Here is a 21,717-nt window from a genome sequence, read left to right as displayed (position 1 = left end):
CTAGAACTTCACTGCGATGTAAAGAAGCTTTTTTTTACTAAGCAGAAATTCTTATATAAGTATGTGAGGTCCGAATCCTGGATTACAATCACTTACATGAGAAACGCCAGAAAATACTATTTTCATATTCTCAATATTATTAATATTTAAAGCATTTACTTTGTGGTTAGTCATTTTTACTTATTTATTTTTTTACAAAAATGTTAATAAAATTAGTATATAACCACTCACCGAGATTTTTACGTCTACCGGTTTCGAGACGTACCCGTCTCTTCGTCTTTTACATATAGTCCATTGTTTGATTTGACATCGGTTAAACACGATTCGTCAATATCCAATTCGAACTCCCCCCACTCCTTTCATCCTACAAGTATATAAATAGATTCGATTCCTAGTCTAATTTTAATGTACGTTTAACCTCGGCTCGTAACGCATGTCTGTATTGAAAACTATAGTGCATGTTGGTCTTCCGGTCGACCAAAAATCGCATGTGTTAGACATTTTGTGTAGTTTTGAGTGTGTAAATGGTGCTATGGTGGTGAAGGGTAGTATTGTTTGCATGCTGTGTTAGTGATTGTCCTGACGAAGAGACGGGTACGTCTCGAAACCGGTAGACGTAAAAATCTGGGTGAGTAGTCATATACTAATTTTATTAACATTTTTGTAAAAAAATAAATAAGTACCATTTTCATTTTTATTATTTAAGCTTATAATTTTTATTTTAATTATATGAGTGATTTATTTATTTAATTACATGAGTGATTTTTTCACTGTAATATTTATTCAATATTACCCTGGACTGGTACTTAAAGCGGAGGGCTGATCACCTTTCCTTCATGTGTAAACTATCAAGATAACGGTGCGTTTATATGACGCAGTGCCCTATGCACCATTGGGTGCGGATAAAACTAACTAACTAATTATCACGCCGCTTCCCCGCAGGGGTAGGGAGAGAGAATAGAGCGCCACACCACTCTATCCTTGCAAACATTCTTCGCCTCTTCCACATTCATGCATCTCCTCATACATACCCGCCGATTGTTACGACTCCTAACCTGACCACTTTCAAGTATTTGGCATACCTGATCGTGCCATGTTTTTCTCGGTCTTCCTCTGCTTCTTTTCCCGCTAACAATAAGGGTTTTATTATTATTATTAAGCTTATAATTTGACTCTTGTAATTGGAGATAATCCAGATTTTGTGAACAAGTGTTTGGACACACTCAGAATGTTGTAAATTAAATTTAACCTCTGGTCCACTTTTATAAATATTCCTAATATAATTAAATATCATGTGGAATTGTTTTAAATACAAATGTGGAATTGTTTAATTGGCTTTTTTTTTAACGTAACTATTTTTTGTTAATGTAATGAAATGTTTATTATTGTTAATGTAAATATTGTTTATTATATCATTTTTTATATGAAAGCTGTACAATTCCCGAATACATAAAATAAAATAATATATAAAAATACAAAAATAAAAGGTTCTCTGCTAAATAATCGCTCTCCTCCATCCAACACAGATGACTGTTGTGTACTCATATGCACTATGTTATGATATTGATCTAGGAGTTGTTAAGCGTGTAAAGTGATCACTCAAACAGCCTACAAAAGGTCCCAAGCTCTGTATCCAGACTTCCATATTCTTCTGCATCTATGTTGAGATGTCAAAATGCAAAAATAACTTCCAAGTAGAGAAAATTCTGAATTGTGAACAAGAATTTGGACACACTAAAAACATTAAATATATCGTAATCATACAGAAGAAAGTGACCAAGTGCATTTGTTTACAAAAACGTGATTATTGACTATTTGATATCTTACTAGCTTTAATATTGCCCTGAAAAAATCCCAAAGCGATTTTTAACTTAGAAGTATAATATATTGACTTGTTAAAAATGACTACTTGCATTGATGTTTATTTTCTAGCCAAGCGAAAGTGACACAAACGGCCCTCCTGAACATTTTATGTTAAGTCAGTTGGTCACTTTCTCCTGTACGACTTCGATATAAACTTAAAAATGTACACGTTCATACATTTAATTTAATTTTTTTTTAATCCGTTATGACCGCAGTCGAGTTCGTGTCCCAAATGACGTCAGAAACGACCAATCCTGCAAAGGGTTGACAAGTTTGACACGTCGACAATGGCGACTCGACCGACACGTCAGTTGTCATCCTGACGCACTGCGGGCCGGCCAATCACAGGCTGTGCGCTCGGTGACAGATGGTACCGAGAATAAATTAGGCATCTACAATGCGACAACAGCACAAAAAGAAATGAAAGAAAATCGATTTGTATATTTGTGACAAATTTGCGTGGAAAATGGTAAATATTTACATATTGAGAAGGTGCAAGAAGGTGAAGGCCCAGCATTCGTTCAAGTCGCAAATTATTTTTTTCTAAATCCAGGAAACGTTTTACTTTTTTTTTTTATTCATTTAATATATTTACATTTTTATTTATAACATAAAACATTTGAATAACATTTTGAGTGTGTCCAAATACTTGTTCACAAAATCTGGATTATCTCCAATTACAGGAGTTATTTTCATATAATTTTTTGAAAATGGTAAAATCTGGCGTTTCTCACGTGTGTGATTAAAATCCAGGATTCGGACCTCACATACTAATATAAGAGTTTCTGCTTAGTATAAAGCTTCTTTACATCTCACCAATAGATGTCTCTAGTGAAGTTCTAGTGATTCAAGAACAAGGTTTCTAAATTGGTTCTTATACATAGAACTTCCAAGAATTTGAGTAGTGTGGTTGTCAATAATGTGTAGAATTGGTGAATGTTACACGTTTGTAAAGTGATCACTTAAACCAGCCTATGACGGTCGTCAGCCCCGTAAATGCCTAGACTTCCATGTTCTTCTTCATCTTTGATAAAATGTCAAAAATAATACATTTGAATCATTTATACATATGGAGAATTTTTATATTTCGATTCGCTGTGCCTCTGCATAAAAGAGACTGTGCTCTTGTGCTTGGAGAGGGACTTATACTCGTGGTTTAATGTTATAAAATAAAAGATATAATAACGATCAAGATAACACTGCATCAATACGATGCAGTGCCATATGCACCATTGGGTGCGGATATGGGTTGGAAATAAAATAAGAAAATAGCAATATCGACAAAGCAAAAAAATATCAGAATTTTTTTTTTAAATACATAGGTACCTACATACCTCTACAAAATGCAATACAAACGTTTTTATTTCAATTTTTTTAACGAATTTTATTAGGACTCAGACCGTATAAAAATGGTTCAATAGATATGTAGGTACATACATTTAAAAAAATCAATTGAAAACATATTGTATGCATTATTTTCACATGTATCGTTTTTGTCCAATTCGGTATACGAACCCGGGACCAATTTTACGCTTACTTAAACGTCTTTCAGCTCAGTCGCCTTTGGCGAATTTCAAGCGACCATTATTGGCTATCATTTTCAAATGCATCACAATAATACCCGAGGCTTCACAGGAAAAACGTCGTATCTTAAAAAATAACACAAAAATAATGTGTGGAATTATTGCAATTTCAGCATTATAAAAGCTTTTATTTTGATATGTTAGATCTTCTTCTTGTTTCTGGCTCCATTTTAACTTTGTAAACTGTATTTTTAGATCTGGCGTTTCATTTGAAGAACTCTATTTTAATTTATGTATGAAATGTCAAAATAAACACTTATTTTTAATACAACATTTTGAGTGTGTCCAAATACTTGTTTCCAAAATCTGGATCATCACCAATTACAGGAGTTATTTTCATATTCTTTTTATTTCACCTCACCAATAGATGTCTCTAGTGAAGTTTTAATGATTCAAGAACAACGTTTCGAAATTAGTTTATATATATATAGAACTTCCAAGAATTTGAGTAGTGTGGTTGTCAATAATGGGTAGAATTGGTGAATGTTACACGTGTGTAAAGTGATCACTTAAACCAGCCTATGACGGTTTTCAGCCCCGTAAATATCCAGACTTCCATATTCTTCTTCATCTTTGATGAGATGTTAAAAAATTATGACTTATTTTCGAGCCTTCTAAGTTGACTCAAAGAAACCGTGTGTGATTTAATATTTAATACATAAATTTGTAGACTGTTATCAGCGACAACGTCACCTCGGTCACGCATTCGAATCACATAACACACATTATTAAAAATGTGCCTTTACTGCGTTTTCCCGTGTTGAAGGCACATATTACAGTACTTATTGATAGCCTTCCTCAAAGGAAAACATTATAAACATCATCGGAAAAGTGGGGTTTGATTTTTTTTCCCAAAACTACATGCAAAATTTGGTTAAATCCATGCCAAAACGTATTGAAGCGGTAATAAAAAAATAAGGAATAACAAAGTAGGTACTGATTTTGTTGGTTTTTGATAATCATTATTTTATGTACCTGTGCAATTTTATTTTAAATAAATATCTGGTTTTTTAAATTGTATGAGCATTATATTATTTCGAGAAATAAAAATACTTTGTGTTTTGATCCACTCACATTTTTATTCACCAACTAGTTTCGGCAACAACTTGTTGCCCTCTTCAGGGTTTAATTTTTTACTAATTTTAAACTTCAGGTTTAATTTATTAGTAAAAATAAATTAAACCATGAAGAGGGCAAGAGGTTGTTGCCGAAACTAGTTGGTTAATAAAAATGTGAGTGGATCAAAAGACAAAGTATTTTTATTTCTCGAAATAATATATCAATATGATCAACAAAGTTAATGCTTTCAATATTCAAAACATGTATGAGCATTTTTCAGTTTTGTGGGAAAAAATCGAAAATATAAAAATTCACCATAAAATTATAAAGAAAAAAAAGGTAACTAAATTGGCACAGTTTATCATCTTTTAAAAGTGTTGCTTTATAATTTGGACTCAAAAGCCATTATTAAATCACAACATCAACTTACTTACTATACTTTTTATTCTTCATATGATTTTCGATGGATAATTAAAGGAATGATAGTTTTATTTATTTTTTTTACAATCATTTTCAAGTTACAATGCTACGGTTTGAACTAGACGCAACTCGAGGGTAATTCAATACAAACTAAAATTCAATAATATTCCTTCATGCCTTATTTTTTAAACGAACCCTGAATTTTGCGATCCTTATTATGTTTTGAAGCCTACTGATCTATGTAATTTTCATACTTGACTGTGCGTACCCATATGTCGGACATACCTTGACACAATACATCAAAAGCCATGGTATATTTTGAGAACACCATGTACATCTATTCAGTAATCGAAAACGTATTAAGAAAACATGGATAATGATGTAGAAAGAAGAGTGAATGCTGGGAACAGAGTGAATGGTGCACTGAAATTTGTTATAGTAAAATAAAAACCTATTAGCGAAAGCTAAACTGGCGTACATAACGAATATATTATGTTCAAACGCTGATTTATGAAAGTGAAACATGGAGTTGCTAAAATAAAGATGAACGTAGACTGAATACAGTCGAAATGCGATCTCTCAGTTTACCGCACTATGTATGATAATAAAAAAAAACTTGATTTTTCAGGAGATCGTTTTTAAGGTTTAAAAACATAATAAAATGTATAAAAACTAATAATCAAGCCATTTATTGAATTTTTTACTGTGCTACAAATCTTTTTAGGTAAAACCTGAATGTTTTTTCTCCATTTGAAAAATATTTACTATTTAAAAAAAAAAATTAAACAATACCTTTTCTTCAAAATGCAAAAACATCACTTTCTGCCCTGTAGCGGGTAAATATTAAGTTAAAAATATACCGTTTTTGCTGGGATATAGTACACTTTCTGGGCATTTTGAAAATATACACAACTGAAAATTGACTACTACTACTACTACTACTACCATCACGCCGTTTCCCCGCAGGGGTAGGCAGAGAGGATGGAACGCCACACTCTTCTGTCCTGACATACACTCCTCGCCTCCTTCACATCCATACATCTAGACATACATGTCCTCCGATTACGCAGACTTTTGACACCGCCAGATTTTAGGTTCTGATTGATCTGATCGTGCCAAGTCTTTTTCGGTCGAAAATTGACGATTTTTGAATTATGACGTTCTTGAAACGAGTGAGCAATTAATTTGTAAAAAATTAAAAAAACTTGACTAGTGTGGTTGTCAATCATGGGTAGAATGTTGAATGTAGCACGTGTGTGAAGCGATCACTTGACCAGCCCATCACATGTTATAAGCCCTGTAAATGCCCAGACTTATTCCAATGCCATACTCTTCTTCATCTTTGTTGAGGTATCAAAATTATCTTAAAAATTGTTTACAGCTTTGAGCTAAAAAGATTGTATGAAGTTATAAAGTATTATTTTTTGACATCTCATCAAAGATGTTGGAGAATATGGAAATCTGAGTATTTACGTGGCTGACGACCGTCATAGCCTGGTTCAAGTGATCACTTTACACACGTGCAACATTCACCAATTCTACCCATTATTGACAACCACACTACTCAAATTCTTCCATATTCTTCTTCATCTTTGATGAGATGTCAAAAAATAATATGAAAATAACTCCTGTGATTGGAGATAATATAAATTTTATGAACAAGTATTTGGACACACTCAAAATGTTGTTAGTTATGAAGTCATTCATAAATTAGTATTTAAACAACCAACTTTCTCAGAAGCTTTTCATACAAAACCGAAGGTAAATTTGTACCTGAGGTGCCACGTTTTTTGTCCATTCCGTAGATGCCTACCCGCGGGTTATTGTCGGTACAGGGTGGATAGAAAGTGATGTTGACATAACAGAATCTGGCGTGGCTGCCATATACCGTCGCGAACGTAACCGTTCTGGACTGACGAACCATTGTCGAAATCACGTTCTCTAATTCATTCATAAAAGTCAAAAGGAGCTTTTGTGCAATGCCCGGAGATTCTCAAACTGTTCGCAAATAAATTTATGTGAAAAATATAATTAATAATAATAATAAAACCCTTATCCGCACCCCAATGGTGCATAGGGCACTGCGTCATATAAACGCATCTTGATCGTTTACACATGAAGGAAAGGTGATCAGCCCTCCGCTTCAGGTAACAGTCCAGGGTAATATTGAATAAATATGACTGTGAAAAAATCACTTATATTTATTTTACCCCCCTTGGAAATCGAACCCGGGACCTCCAGAACGGTAGCCGAGCGTGCTGACCATTACACTACGGAGGCGGACAAAAATATAATTACTCAATTAAAAAAATTCGTTTGATGTACACAAGTGTCATATTATTTATTGATTCGGCATTAACTTTGTGGAATGACATGTTGATTTTTTTAAAATAAATTTTCAATTCAATTTCCAATTACAATTTATTAAAAAAAATGTATACATTAAAAACAATATATTCTAGGCGTATACATAAAAAATAAAGCAAGAAGACTTAATGATGTAGAAGAATCCCGTTTCAAAAAACTCCTTCAGACACATGGAACAGATCAATATCTAATGTGATACTGTTCAACATAGCGGTAGCTCTTCCTACAGACATAACCATTGGCTTAAACACTTGTTTGGCATATTGTGTGGCATAACCGCTTAATGAGTTTTATTTCATTTCACACGACTAGTTCGAAAACTTAAGATGTTTTCATCAACAGGTGAAAAGTAATAGTTTTACTGTATAAATTTTTTTAATTTAATTTTTTTTTATTACGGAATGATTATTCCGAAACCGGCAGTCACGAAGTAGTGTTTTTTTAAATGGTATTACACAAAGTGAACTATGAATGATAAGGAGAGTTTATATTACCATACCACACCTTTGAGGTAGTATTTTACGAAAATGGCGCTGTATAAATTATCCAAATTTATTATTATTATTTACCACAAAGTTAAAAACGATTTCACTATCCAAAATTTGATACTGATTTTTTGAACCCATGTAAAAAATATTTTAATCAGTATTTTTTATTTTAACAATATTCAAATTGAGACATAAAAAAGTTTGACAATCTGTGGCCACGATGACGTTTCAGGCCACCCCCTTCCTCACAATAGTACAGATCGTGACTCGGCAACTCGCACCTCCAATTATCCCAAAACTGTTTTCAATGAGCCTCCATACAAATATTCATACACACCCACAAACATAGGCGAACCTTTACTACCATAGAGAGGCACAGCAAAATTGGTTGTATCTACTATATGATCACCGCTAATTGTTTATTTATTTATTTATTTCAAAACATATTACATACTTACTTACTTACTTATAACCCTCCGCACCCAATGGTGCATAGGGCACCGCATCGATTTGACGCAGTGTTATCCTGATCATTACTTACATGAAGGCAAGGTGATCACTCTTGCGCTTCAGGAACCAGTCCAGGGTAATATTAAATAAATATTACAGTGTAAAATCACTAATATTTATTTTCACCCCCCTGGGAATTGAACCCGGGACCTCCGGCATGGTAGCTAAACACGCTGACCATTACACCACGGAGGCAGACAAAACATAACATATATACATATAATATTCCCGATGAGTAATTTCTATTTCTCATTTTGGGACATGGGATTAAGGTTAACAAGACTGGAACACAAATAATAAAGTTACAGTTTTTTTTTGTAAATAACCAAAACTAATTATTTTTTGACATCTCATTAAAGATGAAGAAGAATATGGAAGTTTGGGCATTTACGGGGCTGACGACCGTCATAGGCTGGTTTAAGTGATCACTTTACACACGTGTAACATTCACCAATTCTACCCATTATTGACAACCACACTACTAAAATTTAACCACACTATTATTATTATTGTTATTGTTTGCATGCTGTGTTAGTAACTGTCCTGACGAAGAGACGGGTATGTCTCGAAACCGGTAGACATAAAAATCTCGGTGAGTGGTTATATACTAATATTATTAACATTTTTGTAAAAAAATAAATAAGGAAAAAATATATTGACAAGAGCGGAAGACTGGATTGAGTTACCTGGACCCTTGATTCTGGCAGGTTGATCTTCAGAGCCACCTCCTCCCTCATGAAGATGTCAGGATACCTGGTCTTCCCGAACAAGGACTCCAGGACGTCCAGCTGGACTCTTGTAAAGGTTGTCCTCTCCCTCCTCTGCTTTCGAGGGTGACCTGGATATCAAAATATGACGTCAAAGATCAATTGGACCGTGTTATGCAGAAACCATCAAACCCACACATTGGCAAGCTGAGAAAATTTAGAAAATAAAACTACTTAGTTTTTAATCATTTTTATGAGTACTTTTCTCCAACCGGTTTCGACAAGAACCTTGTCATCATCAGGGTTAAACATGTAAATGTTGATCCCTGATGAAGAATATTGTGGAAGTCTAGGCATTAAGGCGGCTTACGACCGCCATAGGCTGGTTTATGTGATCACTTTACACACATGTAACATTCACCAATTCTACCCATGATTGACAACCACACTACTCAAATTCTTGTAAGTTCGAAATATATATATGATCCAATTTCGAAAAATTGTAATTGAATCACTAGAATTTTCACTAGAGACATCTATTGGTGAGATGAAGATCCTTTTTTATTGAGCAGAATTCTTGTATTTTATTCTTTTAATAATAGTATGAAAAATGATTCCTGTAATTGGAGATAATCCAGATTTGTGAACAAGTGTTTGGACACACTCAAAATGTCGTATGACAAGGTTATTGACAAAACTGGTTGGAGAAAAGTGTTAATAAAAAGTGGTTAAAACAAAGTTCAAGTTTTATTTTTTAAAGTTTATAAAATTTGTCACAAATTATCTGCCTAAAATTTTCCATCTTGTTAAGTTCTTACCTGGACCATATCCGTCAGCGCTGACGGGGATCCCCAGGCCAGTCATAGCGTATGGCGACCCCTTGAGGTAAGCCATGTCCTGTCGCAGCGTCGGGCCACAGCTCCCCAGTCCCGGGAATCCAAGGTCTGTCTCCGTCACACATCTGAGAAAACCATTCAAAAATGAAACAGCATCGCAACTAAGAGCAGACATAGGTGATCGAATTGGATTCTAAAAAGGCAGTCACTTGTATAAAACCACTTATGAGTTCATTAATGTAAACATGACAAAGATTGCAAAAGAAAAACACTTGTTTTTTTACCACTTGAGTTTGTTTTATTATAACGACTAGTTTCGAAAGCTTTGCTTCCATCTTCAGGTCTAAATATAAACTAAAACATAAATAATTATCTGTTCTACAAGTAAGGAGGTAATTAACCCCCTTCCTTACTTGTAGAACAGATAATTATTTATGTTTTAGTTCATATTTAGACCTGAAGATGGAAGCATAGCATAGAAACTCAAGTGGTAAAAATCAAAAGTTTTTCATATACAATTTCATCATGTCTTACCAAAAAATGAATGTCGATACAATAATATGACAAATTTCAATATAATATTTAATACAGATGTACACACACACACACACATATATATATATATATATATATATATATATATGTATATATATATATATATATATATATATATATATATATATATATATATATATATATATATATATATATATATATATATATATATATATATATATATGTATATATATATGTGTGTATAAAGCAAGCATTATTACATCATTTTCTGCCAATTTTTCTACACTATTTAAGGTGTCCTAATGTTTTTACAATCCCGTCCAAAAAGTCCTTTAATTGGAGATAATCCAGATTTGTGAACAAGTATTTGAACACACTCAAAATGTTGTAATTCCGTCTAACTTAGGAGTTATTTATATTTATATCTCAATGATTAAATAATACACTTCGTTTTTTACCACTTGAGTTTTATTATAGACTACATGTTTCAGAAGTTAAACTTCCATCATTCAGGTCTGTATAATAACTAAAATATAAAATTGTTCTATAAATAAGGAGAGGGGAAAGTAAGGGGAAGGGGTTAGTCAAGGGACGGAGTTTGAAAACAAAGGAAAAATGGAAAGCAATGGTGAAGAATTCTGAAACAATATATTATTTAATAAATTATTATTAGAATTCAGGTTTTTTTTTAATTTATATCTCAACATAGATGTACAAGAATATTGAAGTCTGGGTATTTACAGGGCTTACGACCTGTGTTAGGCTGGTTTTAGCGATACACGTGTATTCATTCGCCAACGTTGATGTACCTACCATCCGTAGGGTGAATAACACAGTGTTTAATAGAAAAAAATACAAAAAATATGTCGATTCTGAATTAATTTTTCCGTCTTGTGATTTTCTAATCAAACCACATGTATCTCGCCTGTCATTTTAAGAGTCGAGTGTTGTCATTTAAAAAATGTAAAATAAAAGCCGAATAAATCCGATAATCCCCGAGATGTACCGATCGTATTTCATTGGAGGCTGTACCCATATCGGCTGGTCGTGGGTGTTCGGACATTTCAGATTGTAAAATAAAATATAAAATACTAAATAAACAGGTCGGAATGACGAACTGCTATTGGTCGATAGTTAAAAGGGTTTCGTATATCAATAATAATCACTATGTGTATTACGCATATCAAAATATTTAGTTATACTTCATCATACACATTCATCATACATATTTATCATACACATTTTTGAAAAAAAATCGCATTTTATGTATATATTTTTATATATATATATATATATATATATATATATATATATATATATATATATATATATATATATATATATATATATATATATATATATATAAATATATATATATATATATATATATATATATATATATATATGTATATATATATTTATATATATATATATATATATATATATATATATATATATACATATATATATATATATATATATATATATATATATATATATATATATATATATATATATATATATATATATATATATATATATATATATATATATATATATATATATATATATATATATATATATATATATATATATATATATATATATATATATATATATATATATATATATTTATATATTTATACATATATATATATTTATATATATATATATATATATATATATATATATATATATATATATATATATATATATATATATATATACATATATATATATATATAAAGTTGTTATTTGAAACATTGTCATTTTAAAAACATAATAGAGTTGTCATTTTATTTGATAAGGACAGTGTAATATCACCATACCACAAACTTAACATTTATTTTAAAATATAAAATAATATATTTATTTCATCTAACACTGGATTAAAAGGTAAATAAACCAGTGACTGATATTATAAATAATAACAAAATTATTCATTAAATTAAATCAAACGTTCACCCTTTCTGTGAAAGCGAAAGCTTTAAATAACAATGGTGATGATATCAAAAGAAATTGATAAATATCCCGTTTTAAAAATCATCCCTTAGCCCCGAACGAAGGGTAGCTTTTGAAATTTAACTGGTCCGTTTTGATAAACATCTAAACAGCTACCCCGAGAGCTCGTTACTGGCTAATTGGGAATGTTTCTGGGTCTTTATGCCGCTTTATCGTCCCTTATTTGCTTGACTACCTCATGAGCTTATGGAAGCCCCCGATTTTCAGCAAATAATATCGCTAATAATGCCAGCCTGATCAAATTCTAAATACAACTAATTAATTATTTTTACGAAAGATAGAATCAACTGGATTATTAATTTGATACATGTTCACAACATTTTGAGTGTGTCCAAATACTTGTTCACAAAATCAGGATTATTCAAATAATCCAGATTTTGTGAACAAGTATTTGGACACACTCAAAATGTTGTAAATAAATTATCTGGTCAAATTATAAGCTTAAATAATAAAAATGAAAATGGTGTTTTCTGGCGTTTCTCATGTGTGTGATATAATCACACACATTTCGGATTCGGACCTCACATACTAATATTAAAGTTTCTGCTTAATAAAAAGCATTACATCTCACCAATAGATGTCTCTAGTGAAGTTCTAGTGATTCAAGAACAAGGTTTCTAAATTGGTTCATATATATAGAACTTCCAAGAATTTGAGTAGTGTGGTTGTCAATAATGGGTAGCCCCGTAAATGCCCAGACTTTCATGTTCTTTTTCACAAATTTTGAGATGTCAAAAATAAGCTATTTATATATGTCAATAATGGGTAGAATTGGTGAATGTTCTTCTTTTTGTTGTTTTTGATGTTGTTCTTCTTCTTCTTCTTCATCTTTGATGAGATGTCAAAAAATTACAAATAACTCAGTTTTTGTTTATTTATTTTTCAATGTTTATTTATTTTTTGACATCTCATCAAAGATGAAGAAGAATATGGAAGTCTGGGCATTTACGGGGCTGACGAGCGTCATAGGCTGGTTTAAATGATCACCTTACACACGTGTAACATTCACCTATTCCACCCATTATTGACAACCACACTACTCAAATTCTTGGAAGTTCTACATATGTACATGAACCAATTTAGAAACCTTGTTGAATCTCTAGAACTTCACTAGAGACATGTATTGATGAGATGAAAATAAGCTTTTTGTTGAGCAGAAACTCTTTTATTAGTATGTTTTGTCTGCTGTTTGTATAGTAGGTATGCTGGTTGTTTATTAGTAACATTGTATATATTGTTTCGGCATTAACTTTGTGGTAAGATATGTTACAATGATTAAGGAAAACACTTCGTTTTTTACCACTTGAGTTTTATTATAGACTACATGTTTCAGAAGTTAAACTTCCATCATTCAGGTCTGTTATTATACAGACCTGAATGATGGAAGTTTAACTTCTGAAACATGTAGTCTATAATAAAACTCAAGTGGTAAAAAACGAAGTGTTTTCCTTAATCATAGTAACATTGTCATTGAATCACAAGAACTTCACTAGAAATAACTCCTATATTTGGGGATAATCCAGATATAGATTTAATACAATATAAGAAGAAGAAGAAGGAGTATGATGACTAACGCACCCTGTATATAAGAGTAATTTTGGAAATTTAAAAGCTAAGGGCATACGGTCAGGTGTGATCATTGATATTAATCCCGGCTAAGACGGAAATTGTCCAGACAGCTTACTGACAGTCAGTGCCTGAGTGTACGTCAATTCGACGTTTATTATATCCACACGGTGTTTCATTTCGATTTTAACGATTGCGTACCTACCCGATCAATTATGACGACACTAATCTAGTCGAGATGTCGATTGTGTCGATAATAGTTCGACCGCGAAATGGAAATCGAAGTCGTTGTGATTTGCCTTGTCAAATTGTAGGTACCTACCTACAAAGTTAGGTAGGTACCTACACAGGTTAAATTATTTTAATTAATTTTAAAAAATGAGGCGAATGTAATTGGGAAAAGGAGCAGAGGAAGACCGAGAAAAACATGGCACGATCAGGTGTGCCAAATACTTGAAAGTGGTCAGGTTAGGAGTCGTAACAATCGGCGGATATGTATGAGGAGATGCATGAACGCGGAAGTGGCGAAGTAGGTATGTTTGCAAAGACAGAGTGGTGTGGCGTTCTATTCTCTCTGCCTACCCCGGCGGGGAAGCGGCGTGATGGTTTGTTAGTTTTTTTAAAAATTAAAATACTTGTATGTATATCGCTCACTCCTTTCAACAACGTCATAAATCAAAAATCGTAAATTTTTAGTTGTGCGTGTTTTCGGAATGCCCAACAAATGTACTACATATATCCCAGTAAAAGCGGCATATTTTTAACTTAATATTTACCCGCTACAGGGCAGAAAGTGTTGTTTTTGCATTTTGAAGAAAAGGTATTGTTTAATAATTTTTTTTAAATATAGTAAATATTTTTCAAATGGAGAAAAAACCATCAGGTTTTACCTAAAAAGATCTGTTGCACAGTAAAAAGTGGCTTGTTATTTATTTTTTAATACATTTTATTACATTCACAAACTTTAAAAACGATCTCCTGAAAAATCAAGTTTTTTGATATATGACGTTGTTGAAAGGAGTGAGCGATATGTTTAGAGAAGTGCAGGGCATCAACGCAGTGTTATCTTGATCGTTTATTACATGGAGGCAAAGCGATCTTCTTCCAGGCTCCATCCTAACTTATCATTGTAGACTGTTGGAGTCAGCTCTCCTCGTCCTCAGGCTGTAGGTCCTTTTATCAAATACAACGTCACCTAGGCCATGCCTTCGAATCATGTTATCTTTCTGCAGCATCCATGATTTTTTTATGGTCTTCCTCTAGATGTTTTTCGAGGAAGATTGCCTGATTCACAATATGATCAGGTTCTCTGAGTCCTATGTGCCCATACCATCTCAATTGCCTTTCCTCTACCTTACTATTGATGCCTTTTACAGCCAGGCTTCCACAAATGCGTGAACTCTTTATTTTGTCTCTAAGGGACACTCCAGCTGACCATCTAAGCATTCGCATTTCAGCAGTTTCTAGTTGCCTAGAGTAGGTGTTGTACATCGTCCAGCATTCGGAGCCATAGAGGAGTGTGGGTCTGACAATGTTTGGCTATTTTTTCCTTTAGCTTCTTGGGTCACAAAGGACTCCTGGCCTGTATCAATCTCAAATAGTCATCTCAAAAAAATAAAAGTAAAAAAAATAACTTCTTCACTTTTGCTATATTTTATTCTTGCTGTTTACTTTTAACTCATTTGACATTTGTGAAATTTTGTGTAATTTTACAATTACCTGTTTTTTTTTGTTGTTATTCATTATTGTAAATGTATTTATGTTAATATTCTGTTAAATTTCCATATAAATAAAATAAAATAACTCCAAATTGGAGATAATCTAGATATGTGAACAAGTATTTAGACACACTCAAAATGTTAGATCAGTAGTCAGTCAATCAGCTAGATCCGATTCCGACCTGACGATGGCCGGTACACAGACGCCTCCACAACCCCGACCAGCACAGCAGACAGACAGAACAGTGCAAAAACATTTGCAGAGAATGCTCAGTCACAATTTTTCCCTTACAGTATATATTTTTCATTTTCCATGCACCTAATTGTTACACAAGAATCTGTTATGCAAATTTTTTAAACTTTCAATTCTCATCGCTCATTAATAACCTCTAGTACCTTCAATTCATGACGTAATCTCTCTAGCACACCTGTTCATAATCAACCCCAGAATCATCCCCTAGCGGGGGGTGGGTCGGGCACCTGATTCGACCCCCGACTGGCTCGCTAATCCGGCCCCGGGCACAATGCACTTAACCCTTGTTTGTCTAAGGCATCACTCGGATTATTAGCGCGGGTCATTCTTGCCCCAGTGAGCTCCGACGAGCTTTTAACGGAGAATTTAATTTTTAAAACTGAATAGAATTCATTTATTTTTTTATGTTTTTTTTACCATGCTCGTAATTATGTGCTAACATATCGCTCACTCCTTTCAAGAACGTCATACATCAAAAAACTTGATTTTTCGGGAGAACGTTTTTAAAATTTAAAAATATAATACAATGTGTTAAAAATAAATATCAAGCCACTTACTGAACTTTTTACTGTGCAACAGATCTTTTTAAGTAAAACGTGATGGTTTTTTCTCCATTTGAAAAATATTTAGTTTATTTAAAAAAGTAATTAAACAATACCTTTTTTCAAAATGCAAAAACAACACTTTCTGCCCTGGAGCGGGTAAATATTAAGTTAAAAATATGACTCTTTGCTGGGATATGGTACATTTTCTGGGCATTCCGAAAACATGCACAACTGAAAATTGTCGAATTTTGATTTATGACGTTCTTGAAAGGAGTGAGCGATATAAGATGTATTTTAACATAAATTTATTTATTATTTTACCAAGAATTTCAAACTTTTTTTTCAAAATTTCAAAATTTCAAACGAGCTTTTAACCGAGAATTAAAAAATTTTAAACAGTGTGTAGAGTTCATTTTATTTTTTTTATTTTTTTTTTAATCACACTCGTAATTATGTGCTAACATATTAGATATATTTTAACACAAATTTATTCATTATTTATTTATTAGTTATATTCATTTTATGTCTTGGTTATACATATTTATTTTATATCATGGTTACATTTATTTTAAATCATCAATAAATTTATTTTCCATCAAAGTTATATTTATTTTAAAAACTTTATGAAATTAAACAACTTTGTTATAACCACATTTTTATTATAAGTACACTTTAACCTACCGGTTTCGACAATGGCCTTGTCATCATCAGGTTTTATTAAATTCTAAAACATTAAAATACTTGAGTATTTTAATGTTTTCAATGTTTTAGAATTTAATAAACCATGATGATGACAAGGTTATTAACGAAACTGGTAGGTTAAATTGTACTAATAATAAATAAAAGTGGTTAAAACAGGGTTGTTTAATTTTATAAAGTTTATAAAATGTGCAACAAAGTATCTGCGAAAAACTTTAAAGAAAAAAAAAAATTGTAAGTCATGTTTAAATTTATTTTCCAACATAGTTTTATTTTTTTACGTAACAGCCACATAAATTTTACGAAATGTTTTTATTTATAATTAAAATATTTCCAATATGTATTGAAATACACATTTTTTACAATAATATATACTTACAATAAATAAAGAAAATCTTACCCTCCAGCCAAGCTATTCGGCCACATCGACGAATATACCTGAAAACAAAAACACATTTTATAAGATGTGACTAATAAGTAACTCACAGCATATTGAGTGTGTCCAAATACTTGTTCATAAATCTGGGCTTCTCCATCTAAGTCAAAAATAAATGTGGAGAAACCCAGATTTGCGAACAAGGATTTGGACACACCAAATTGTCTTAAATAATTTGGTAAAATTATAAGCTGCATAAATTTTTTTTAAATCATGTTTTCAGGCGTCTTCCGGTATGAAAATAATCCAGGAAGGATCTTGCCTGCATTTGATATAAAGGTATCTGATTGATAAAAAGCTTACTCAAATTACACCATAGATGCTGCGAGGACTCACGCAACGACGTGAGAATCAAATATATATATATATATATATATATATATATATATATATATATATATATATATATATATATATATATATATATATATATATATATATATATATATATATATATATATATATATATATATATATATATATATATATATATATATATATATATATATATATATGTATATATATATATATATGTACATATATATATATATATATATATATATATATATATATATATATATATATATATATATATATATATATATATATATATATATATATATATATATATATATATATATATATATATATATATATACTACTATAACCATCACGCCGTTTCCCCACAGGGGTAGGCAGAGAGGATGGAACGCCACATATCATCATATGAATCTTACATCACTTCATGCGTGAGTTCGTGGCAGTATCTAATATATAAATCTGATGTATAATATATATCAAATTTGAGAATCAAAACTTGAGTAGTGTGGTTGTTAATCATGTATAGAATGGCGAATGCTACACGTGTATAAAATGATCACTCAAACCAGCCCACGACGGGTCGTAAGCCCTGCAGATACCCAGATTTACGGTTTTTTTTTCGTCGCAGTCGAGTTAGCATTGGAGACAGTCCAAATTGAAAGGTAAAATCGGAAGCCTTTCAAGTTATATACCTGTATAACGTGTCGTATGTATCATGGTGTCATGCCATACTCGCCTCTAAGGTTACATACATTCTACTAGGTACCTACCTGTATCCTTTAGACTAGGCTTCTCGAATCGATACCTCTCCAATCAATACTGACTGACACCACAGACACACAGCAAACTAACTCTCTAACGCTATTGACATCTCCACATACATATAATAATAAATATAATAAAACCCTTATCCGCACCCCAATGGTGCATAAGGCACTGCGTCATATAAACGGAGTGTTATCTTGGTCGTTTACACATGAAGGAAAGTTGATCAGCCCTGCGCTTCAGGTACCAGTCCAGGGTAATATTGAATAAATATGACAGTGAAAAAATCACTTATATTTATTTTACCCCCCTTGGGAATCGAACCCGGGACCTCCAGAACGGTAGCCGAGCGTGCTGACCATTACACTACGGAGGCGGACAGATGACACATACATAGATAGATGAGGAATAATGTGAAACAACATTTTGAAAGTGTCCAAATACTTGTACACAAAATCTGGATTATCTCCAATTACAGGAGTTATTTTCATATTATTTTCAAATACTGATATCAGAGTTTCTGCTTAGTAAAAAGCTTCTTTACATCTCACCAATAGATGTCTCTAGTGAAGTTCTAGTGATTCAAGAACAAGGTTTCTGATTTGGTTAATATATACAGAACTTCCAAGGCTTTGAGTAGTGTGGTTGTCAATAATGAGTAGAATTGGCGAATGTTACACGTGTGTAAAGTGATCACTTAAACCAGCCTATGACCGTCGTCAGCCCCGTAAATGGCCAGACTTCCATATTCTTCTTCATCTTTGATGAAATGTCAAAAAATAAAAATGTGAAAGTTTATTAATGACTACTAGTTTCGGAAGCTAAACTTCCGAAACTAGTAGTCATTAATAAACTCAAGTGGTACAAAAACAAGTATTTCCTCAAAGTAACTTCCCCATTGAAAAAGTTTTTTTGTTGTTTTTTTGTTTTTGGTACATTTTACCAAACGGTTTCGATAAGAACCTCGTTATCTTCAGGGATGGACATGTACAATCCATAATGACACGTGTTTTGATATGTTCCGCCGCATTTACGTCTAAATTTTAGATTTTTTTTTTCACATTTTAACATAGATGAAGAGGAAATATCGAAGTCTGTATATTTACAGGGCTTGCGACCGTCATAGGGTGGTTTAAGTGATCACTTTACACACGTGTAACATTCACCAATTCTACCCATGATTGACAGCCACACTACTCAATTTTCGGAACACCTAGATATTTTCAAGATATACTATTCAAGATATATAAGTTCGTCTCCGTGGTGTGATGGTCAGCGCGCTTGGTTACCGTGCTGGAGGTCCCCGGTTCGATTCCCAAGGGAGGTTGAAAATAAATATGAGTAATTTCTACAAACTAATGTTTATTTAATATTACCCAGGACTGGTTCCTGAAGCGCAGGACTCATTGCCTTCATTTAAGTAACGATCAAGATAACACAATCTAACTAAACTTACTACTTATATGCTCTATCTTTGCTAAGAATCTTCGCTTCACCCCCATTCGTGCATCTCCTAGTACATCTCCTAAATGCCTCGTACGGGATTCGAGCACAGAACCTCCAATGCGCTGGCCAAACGCTATGACCACTATGAGAAGGATAATAATATATGTTATATAAATACTATGTATAAGGAGATGCATGAATGCGGAAGGGGCGAAGAATATATGCAAAAACAGTGTGGTGTGGCGTTCTATTCTATCTGCCTACCCCTGCGGGAGAACCGGCGTGATGGTTAGTTAGTTAGTTAGTTTATTAAATAAATAATTTATATATATTTGGTCTTCGGGTCGACCAAAAATCGCATGTGTTAGACATTTTGTATAGTTTTTAGTGTGTAAATGGTGCAAATGGTGGTGAAGGGTGGTATTGTTTGCATGCTGCGGTAGTGATTGCCCTGACGAAGAGACGGGTACGTGTCGAAACCGATAGACATAAAAATCTCGGTGAGTGGTTATATACTAATATTATTAACATTTTTGTAAAAAAATAAATAGGTATGGATATATATTTCTTACGTTAGACGTCTCCTTCCTAGATCCGAATTGTCCAATCACGGCTCGTCTCCAGACCCCTCCACCATCCTCCTGTCAAATGTAGCTGGCCATGTTACCCTCCCACCGGCCCTGCTGCGAGACAGGTTCCAACCCGACCACTGCTCCGGCCCTGCGTCATTACACGAGGTCAGCTATCATGAGGTATCAGCACACAAGGTAAGGTATCATCGGTTATCATCACACGAGGCCAAGGATCATCATACAAGGTAAGGTATCTTTGGTTATCATCACGCGAGATCTAGGATCATCATACAAGGTAAGGTATCATTGGTTATCATCACGTGATGTCTAGGATCATCATACAAGGTAAGGTATCATTGGTTATCATCATACGAGGTCTAGGATCATTAAACAAGGTAAGATATAATTGGTTATTATCACACAAGGTAAGGTATCATTGGTTATCATCACACAAGTTAAGGTATCATTGGTTGTCCTCACACAAGGTAGAGTATCATTAGTTCTCATAAAATGACGTCTAGGATCATGATCCCACCCTGCATGCATCACCACATTAGGCCAGATATCATGATTTTATGTATTTATGTAAATGTTAGGTATCACGAATTATCATCACACAATTTTCAATATCATGATATCATACTGCTTACAACATCACATAAGGTCAGATATAATGATTACATGTCGCTCACTCCTTTCAAGAACGTCATAAATCAAAAAACTTGATATTTCATGAATATGTTTTTAAACTTTAAAAACACAACACAATGTATTAAAAATAAATATCAAGCCACTTTTTGAACTTTTTACTGTGCAACAGATCTTTTTAGGCAAAACCTGAAGGTTTTTTCTCCATTTGAAAAATATTTAGTTTTAAAAAAAATATATAATTAAACAATACCTTTTCTTCAAAATGCAAAAACAACGTTTTCTGCCCTGTAGCGGGTAAATATTAAGTTAAAAATATGCCTCTTTTGCTGGGATATAGTACATTTTCTGGGCATTCTGAAAATATGCATAACTGA

The 21,717-nt window shown here is 32.6% G+C and overlaps 1 protein-coding gene across 1 annotated transcript in view; it reads right to left on the bottom strand.

Moving 5' to 3' along the window:
* Positions 1 to 20,829, bottom strand: part of LOC148302247 (homeobox protein otx5-B-like) — a 30,365-nt gene extending 9,536 nt beyond the window's left edge. Inside the window, exons 1-4 of the mRNA XM_088271922.1 lie at positions 20,693 to 20,829; positions 17,553 to 17,590; positions 9,816 to 9,958; positions 8,977 to 9,128 (exon numbers count right to left, since the gene is read on the bottom strand). Of these exons, the coding sequence (XP_088128048.1) occupies positions 8,977 to 9,128; positions 9,816 to 9,958; positions 17,553 to 17,578 (321 nt within the window). The 5' untranslated portion in view covers positions 17,579 to 17,590; positions 20,693 to 20,829. The remainder of the gene's footprint in view (positions 1 to 8,976; positions 9,129 to 9,815; positions 9,959 to 17,552; positions 17,591 to 20,692) is intronic.
* Positions 20,830 to 21,717: the final 888 nt, after the last annotated feature.

This window comes from Brachycentrus maculatus, unplaced genomic scaffold (genome assembly GCF_059751285.1).
Source record: "Brachycentrus maculatus isolate JH-2025_06_01 unplaced genomic scaffold, ASM5975128v1 h1tg000470l, whole genome shotgun sequence".
NCBI classification, from domain to species: domain Eukaryota; kingdom Metazoa; phylum Arthropoda; class Insecta; order Trichoptera; family Brachycentridae; genus Brachycentrus; species Brachycentrus maculatus.
The sequence above is the reverse complement of the archived record's forward strand: the minus strand, read 5'-3'. Positions and strand labels throughout refer to the sequence as shown.